This window comes from Heterocephalus glaber, unplaced genomic scaffold (assembly GCF_053883595.1).
Source record: "Heterocephalus glaber isolate CG9 unplaced genomic scaffold, H.glaber_assembly_v1.0 deba00001662, whole genome shotgun sequence".
NCBI classification, from domain to species: domain Eukaryota; kingdom Metazoa; phylum Chordata; class Mammalia; order Rodentia; family Bathyergidae; genus Heterocephalus; species Heterocephalus glaber.
This window is the reverse complement of record NW_028258403.1, coordinates 894,557-902,442: the sequence shown is the minus strand read 5'-3', so window position 1 is coordinate 902,442 and position 7,886 is coordinate 894,557. Positions and strand designations below refer to the sequence as shown.

Genomic DNA, 7,886 nt, shown 5'->3' with positions numbered 1-7,886 from the left:
TCTTGTTCAATATAGTTCTGGAAACATTAAGCATGGCAATTAGACAAGAGACAGATATAAAAGGAATAAAGATAGGAAATGAAAAAGTCAAATTGTCATTATTTGAAGATGACATGATACTCTATATAGAAGACCCCAAGAACTCCACAAAATGTCTCCTATACTTAATAACCAAATTCAGTAAAGTAGCTGGATATAAGGTCAACACACAAAAATCAAAAGCTCCCCTCTACACGAACAATAGACTCACTGAGAGAGAAATAGGTCAAATAATTCCCTTCACAACAGCATCCAAAAAATTGAAATACCTAGAAATCAACCTAAAGAAAGAAATCAAAGACCTCTTCTCTGAAAACTATAGCACTCTGAAAAGAGATTGAAGATGATATCAGAAAATGGACAGACATCCCCTGCTCCTGGGTAGGAAGGATCAACATGGTGAAAATGGCCATACTTCCAAAACTGCTATATACATTCAATGCAATTCCTATTGAGATGCCAGCAGCATACTTCACAGACCTTGAGAAAACAATCCAAAAATTAATTTGGAACAAGAAGAGAACCAAAATAGCAAAAGCAATTCTAGGTAAGAGACATGGCAGGGGGTATCACAAACCCAACATGCAACTATACTACAAAGCTACTGTGATAAAACCAGGATGGTACTGCAAAGAAACAGACCTGAGGACCGGTGGAACAGATTACACTACGAAGAAACAACTCCAGACACACTCATCCATCTCATTTTAGATAAAGGAGCCAAACACCCTCACTGGAGGAAAGATGGTCTCTTTAATAAATGGTGCTGGAAAAATTGGGTTTCAACTTGCCAAAGATTAAAACTAGACCTATATCTCTTCCCATGTACTAAACTAAAATCAAAATGGATTAAAGATCTAAATATTAAAATAGAAATAATGAACCAGCTGGAACAGTGGTTAGGTAGAACTCTTGAAGACATCGGTGTAGGAAAAGATTTTATGAACAAAACCTCAGTAGCCTGTGAACTAGCACAAACAATCAACAAGTGGGATCTCTTCTTATTAAAAAACTTCTACACAGTAATAGAAACCACCAGCAGTGTGAAGAGACAACCCACATTGTTGGAAAAAATCTTCACCTGCCGTTCCTCAGACAATGGTCTACTATTTCGAATCTATAAAGAACTTAAAATGATCGGACCTCCCAAATTTAAAGACCCCATTCAAAAATGGGCATCTGAAATGAAAAGACATTTCTCAGACAAAGAAGTAGAAATAGAAAATAAATGCATGAAAAAGTGTTCAACATCACTGGTCATTCGAGAGATCCAAATGAAAACAATGCTGAGATTCCACCTCACTCCAGAAAGAATTGCTGCTATCATGAAATCAACTAATAACAAATGCTGGCAGGGCTGTGGGGAAAGAGAAACCCTGCTCCACTGCTGGTGGGAGTGTAGACTGGTGCAACCACTGTAGAAATAAGTATGGAGATACCTTAAAGAACTAGGACTGGAAGTCCCATTTGACCCAGCTATTCCCCTGACGGGTATCTTCCCCCCAAAATTAAAAGAATCATACCACGTGATATATGTCCACCCATGTTCATAGCAGCACAATTTGTAATAGCTAAAACTTGGAAATAGCTCAAATGTCCATCAATTGGAGACTGGATCAAGAAAATGTGGAGGTTTTTAATAAAATGTAGTACTACTCAGCCATAAAAAATGAGATATTAGAGACATTTATATCTAAATGAATGTGCATTGAGGCAATAAAGTTTCTATTGTGTACAAATCTAGGTGATGTAAATACCTTAAAATCAGGTCTTGTTTTGTTTCCCAGAATGTGTCTAATTCAGCAAATGTCTGTCTACTTCAAAAAGAGTCCTGTAATAATTTTGCAAAAGTGTAACATAAACACAAACCATATAACATTGGTTAATTACTGGTGAATTTTATCTACTTCTATCAATTATTGAGAATGGGTTTTTGAAATTTTTGATTATAAATTTTTGTGTTTGCTTCTTTCTACCTATAGTCCTATCAGTTCGTTGTATAGCTCAGAGATCTATGATAAGGCATATGTAAAAATGACATTGTTATATTGTTCTGCTTTACCTGAAATTATCTTAATATCTGGTAATAGTCTTTGTTGTGAAACATACTTTTCATGCTACTAAGCCAGATATGCTTTATTTTGATTTGTGAAAAATATAAAGAAATATGTATATATATTTTTAATTCTTTTTTTTTTAATTGAAGAAACTGTCTTTTTCCATTCTGTGTTTTTGATATCTTTAATTAAAGACAAATTGACAAAGAAATGCTTGGAATTTTTCCTGTGCTCACTCTTCTCTCACATTGACCTATGTATTTATTTCAATATTGTGCTGTTTTATTAAAGACTTGCAGTATATTTTGAATTCAGGAAATAAGATAACTCCAGCTTTGTTTTTTCACAAAGAATGAAAAATTTTAAAATTCATTCAAAATCACCAAAGACCCAGAAAACTCAAAGCAATCTCAAGCTAATATAACATTTGAAATTTTTATAGGTATTGGATTGAATCTAATTTTCTTTAAAAAATGTGGATATTTTAGCTAGATTAACTTCTACAGTCTGTGAATACTGGCTGTCTTTAGATTTATTATGTCTTCAAATATTTTCCAGAAAGACTTTTCAGTTACTCAGTTAAATTTATTAGTATTCTATATTTATAACTAAATTGTCATTTGGATTGTATTCCTGATTCTCTTTATAAATAAATAGTTTTAATATGTAGGAACAATAAAAATTTTGTTATGGTAACTTTGTTTCCTGCAAATTTACTAAATTCATTTATTAGATCCTACAGTTGTATGGTGACATGTAGGATTTTTATATAACAATCCATGTCATTTACAAGAGACAATTTAACTTACTTCTTCCCAATTCAGATGCCTTATATTTCCTCCTCATACCTAAGACTATGGCTAGGACTTTCAGTATTATATTTCCATAGATGTGGTAATATTGGGCATCTTTGTCTTGTTATTGATCTTAGAGAAGGTTTTACTTTCTAGCCTTGAGTACATTAACAACAGGCTTGTAATATCTAATCTAGTTATTATTTTTGCCATGCAGGAATGTTGCATTTTGTTAAACGTTTTCTGGCATGTATTGATAGGATTTTATGATAATTTTCTCTGTCATTGTACTTACATGCTGAGTCATCTTTTTAGATATGAAGGTTTTGAACCATACTTTGATCCTTAGAATAAATCTCACCAGATCATCACAAATAGTTGGTTTTAATGTGCTATTGCATTCAGTTTGTTAGTACTGTGTTGGAGACTTTTTGTATCTGTGTTCATCAAAAATACTGATCTGTAATTTTATTTTCTTTAAAGTGCTAGTCTGGCTTTGGTTTCAGGGTAATGCTTGCCTTAAACATTAGTTTAAAATAATTCTCATCAATAAATTTTTTTGAAAACTTGAAGTGTCCTGTTCTACTGCTGCTTTAATTTGAGTTGTCTCACTACACTAGTATATCTAATAATTTATTAATTTTATCTTTAAAAAAAGCTATTCCTTACTTCTTGTTGATTTTTTTCTATTGTTTTTCTATACTGTATCTCATCAATTTTGCTTCTGATCTTTGTGAAATTTCTTCTGTTATCTTTAGCTTTAACTTAATCTTGTCATTCTAATTGAGGTATTGAATTAGGTTTTTTAAATCTTTATGTTTTACTTTTTTATTTTGGTGTTGATAGTATAAATGTTTCTTTTAGAACTACAATTGCTCCATCCCATTACTTTTGAAATATTTTGTGTTAATTTACTTTTAAACCTTATTTTTAATTGTTTTTCTTTCCACATTATTCATTTAGGAGTTTGTTACTTAATTTTCATCCACTTTAAATTACATAAATTTTTGCTTGTTATTGATTTCTAATTCCATTTTTGATTTTCTAATGTCATTTTGTCCAGAATAGATTCCTGATGTAATTTAAAAGCTAAATTTTCTAGAAGTTGGTTTGTGGCATAAGGTATGATCTTTATGGCCTAACAGATATTTTGTGTCCACATGAAAAAACTGTGTTTTTTGTTGCTCTTAGATGGTATGTTGTGCATATGTTTTAAAGTTCAATTAGTCTACCATGTCACGGAAGTCTGATGTTTCTATAATTATTTTTTGTCTGTATTATGTGTTCATTGTTGAAACTATAGTACTGAAGTGTTCTGTTTTTATTGTATTCCATTCTCTCTTCCTTCAAAATATTTTTTCAATGTTGGGATCAAATATATGTATAGTTGTTACAGTGTCTTGATGAATTGACCCTTTTATCATCATATAATGACCTCCTCTGTCTTTTTTTAGTTTTTAAAGTCTATTTTATCTGATGTAAGTATAACCATTCCTGTTCTCTTTCTTTCCATTTGCACATACCTTGTGACTATAATACAGTCTTTTAGATGAATTAATACTTAGTTTTGATTTCCATACATTTATACTTTAAGTCAACCACCATTTTATGTTTATTTTTAAAATCTCACTTGTCCTGAGCTTTTGTTTTTTTGTTTATTTGGTGTTGGAGTTTAAAATTTGTGCAATCTAAAAATTCTACCACTGAGCTACAACCGTAACCCTCTATGTTTTTGATGTTGTAATTTACATTAATTAATATTCCCAATCCTTTGGCAAATTTCTGGTTTGTTAATAATGATTTCAATCACTCAGTAAAATTTCTCATTTTCTTCTTTATTTTTTTCATGATATTTTTGATGCTATGGAAATATATCCCTGTAAAAATTGAGTGTATGCTGATAATACAGGTAGATACTGAATCTCAGAAATAGTGATGTTTCAGAAGGTATAACACATGAGTCCTGACTCAGATATTATATATGGTTCAGAAGAAAGAACACAAATATTTTTTCTACTTTGAGTGTCAAGTTGTTTAAACTGTACACACAAAAAAGTGACAGATATTATCTGAGGATTCATTTTGTATCTCTTTCACCCATAACCATTTCAATACTTTGATAAAATATATATCTAGCAAACTTCTCTGAAGGACAAGTATTTGATAATTTTCATCTCAGCCAATATTTTTTTAAAATCAGTAACATTTTATCTATTTGTTTTATTGGTGAAATATTAAAATATTCTGAAATATTGGAATTATATAATCTTGCTATTTTACTACCCTTCCTCCATATGGCTTCAATGAGACAGGAGGGTGGGGAATGTAAAGGAAATTAAAAATGATTAAGATGCAACATGTATATGTACCAGTTACCTGAAATGAATATAATTATTATGTGTTACAATCATATACAAATCAAAAAAGAAGAAAAACAATAAACATGTAGGCTAACCAAAAGTAGGAAATGAAGTTATACTATACCTAGGTAATAGGGGAGCCAGGTACTAAACAGTATCATGACCTTTTCCTTTTCTAAGAAACAACAAGACTGAGAAAACACTTGACTAGCATGTTGCATAAGGCCCTGGTTTGATAGGCAGCACACACACACACAGAAAAAGTAAGAATGACAGGAAAAATGTTTACATTTTGTTTACTCAAGAGAAATTTGTTACCATAAAACCAATGGCATTTCAACTTCCATAGTTTTTTTTTAGCATTTTTCTTTAAATATAAAAAATAATAATGTAATATATATATACACACTCATCTTAAATGAATAGAGATCAGTGAATTCTCAATATACATATATATATATATATATATATATATGTATGAATGCATGTACACATTGACAGACACATACCCCAATGTAAGTGCAATGAAATGCACAAGAAAATTCCAGCATCACCTTGAGCATGTTAAGTTAGTCTTTGGCCCAGAGAACAACTATTTTGACTTTCTCACCATAGATTTTTTTGACTAGTTCTGAAATTCACCTAAACAGAATTATGCAGGGTAAACTTCTTCTCTCAATATAATTACTGTACAATCCGTCAGCATGTATGAGTAGTTTTATTTTGTTAATATATGAAATTTTACTTATCCACTGATATGTATTTTAGTTGTTTCCAGGTTTTTGATACTGTGAAGAAAGTTACTATGAACATTATTTTAAAAAGACAATATCCATTTACTTAGTCATTTTATGTGGTGAAATATTAAAAGTACTTGAGAATATTTGATCTCTCTAATCTATGTTTTATTTGCCTTTTATTTGTCTCCCAAAGCTCTATTTTAGGATGTGCTTAAAGATCAGGAAAAAAAAGAAATATTTCTCTACAGTTTTCTTCTCAACCTAAGTCTCCTCTCTAGAACTCACAAAAGATCTCCAGATTTTCTTCATGGCTGTCTTCATTTCCTTGTTTCTCAAAGTGTAGATAATTGGATTCAAGATAGGGGTGATGATGGTATAAAATACAGCAAGAAATTTATCCAAAGAGTGGTTGCTGAAGGGCCAGATATAGATGAAGACACATGGACCAAAGAAGAGTATGACCACTGTGATGTGAGCAATCAGGGTGGAATGGGCTTTGGACTGTCCAGCAGAAGAGAGCTTCCTAATGCTTCTGAAGATGAGACTGTAGGAGACAAGCAAAATAATGAAACAGCTCACAGAGATCGTGCCACTGTTGGCAACAATAACTATCTGTACAAAATAGGTGTCTGTGCACCCTAGCTTAGTAACCAGAGGGAGATCACAGAAAATGCTATCCACCACATTGGGACCACAGAAAGGCAAACTTATGACAAAGGGTAGCTGAAGTCCTGAATGAACAAGACCTGAAAACCATGAGATCACAACAAGTAAAATGCAGACTTTCTTTCTCATGATGGTCATGTAGTGTAGGGGCTGACAAATGGCCACATATCTGTCATAACCCATGGAGACCAGCAGTACCATTTCAACTGCACCCAGGAAGTGAAGAAGAAATATCTGAGTGAAGCAACCAGCAAAAGAAATGGTCTTATTGTTTTTTACCAAGTTAGCAATCATTTTAGGGGTGGCAAAAGTGGCAAGGGTCATATCTACAAAGGAGAGATTTCCAAGGAGAAAATACATGGGGGTATTCAGGTTTGGGGTGAAAAACACCATGACCACAATGAGAAGGTTACCCAAAAGTGTTATGACATAGATAACTGAGAAGAGTCCAAGGAGAAGAAATTCTACATCTTTGAAGCTGGTCAGTCCCATCAAAATGAATTCTGACATTTGAGACTGATTTAATCGTTCCTTGGGCTCCATCACATTTGCTCTGAGGTGATCTGTAGAAAGAAAGACAAGATCACTTCTACGAAGTTGGTAATGGAGCTTTTTCATTTTGGGAACTTTTTCTATAATCTTCCTTGAGTTTCAAATTTATGATTATTTTCAGTGGCTCAGAGTAGCCTCTTACAGGTTCAAATTTAATAATATCTAAGAGTGATTTTCCAGTAACTACCTCAAAAATTTTTCTTTTAGTTATAAAACAACCCTAGAATTTAAAGGGGTTGTTATCCAGCCCATTCAGAGATGTTCTGGACAAGTGAGTCAGTGAGGCTTTGGAATAAAGACTGCTGTCTGTCTTTTCCCCCCTCAATTTCCACTATCCCATAAGAAGAGTCCTTGTCTCCTCATTCCTAGAAAATTTTCTGACAGTGATTATTTTTTTCTTTTATGACTGTCACACCCTATGCTCTGCTATGCCTGATACCCACATTTTTAGAGAAATTTTGTAAGCCCGTGATTTGCATAGGCTGCTGTGGTTAAACGACCTAAGGCTCAGAGAAGTGGAGGTAATTACATATGGGAACACTGGAACAAATCAGAATCTTGGTGATCTTCCAAATTCTGTGATTTACACAGACTCTAAGAGGGCAGGATGCGCTTTTTATTGAGCATGTACTTGTATTTCCTAAGCTCTCTTCTTCCCTGCCTTTCAGCAAAAGCTAT

At 32.7% G+C, this 7,886-nt stretch overlaps 1 protein-coding gene across 1 annotated transcript; it reads right to left on the bottom strand.

The window, feature by feature from the left end:
* Positions 1-6,169: 6,169 nt before the first annotated feature.
* LOC101716581 (olfactory receptor 4K17) lies at positions 6,170-7,270 on the bottom strand. The gene has a single exon (XM_004865013.4). The coding sequence runs from the start codon at positions 7,197-7,199 to the stop codon at positions 6,252-6,254; it is 948 nt and encodes a 315-aa protein (XP_004865070.3). The 5' UTR covers positions 7,200-7,270; the 3' UTR covers positions 6,170-6,251.
* Positions 7,271-7,886: the final 616 nt, after the last annotated feature.

Excerpts from the sequence above, each read along its gene's own strand:
- LOC101716581 (XM_004865013.4), bottom strand. The coding sequence starts at position 7,199 with ATGGAGCCCAAGGAACGATTAAATCAGTCTCAAATGTCAGAATTCATT.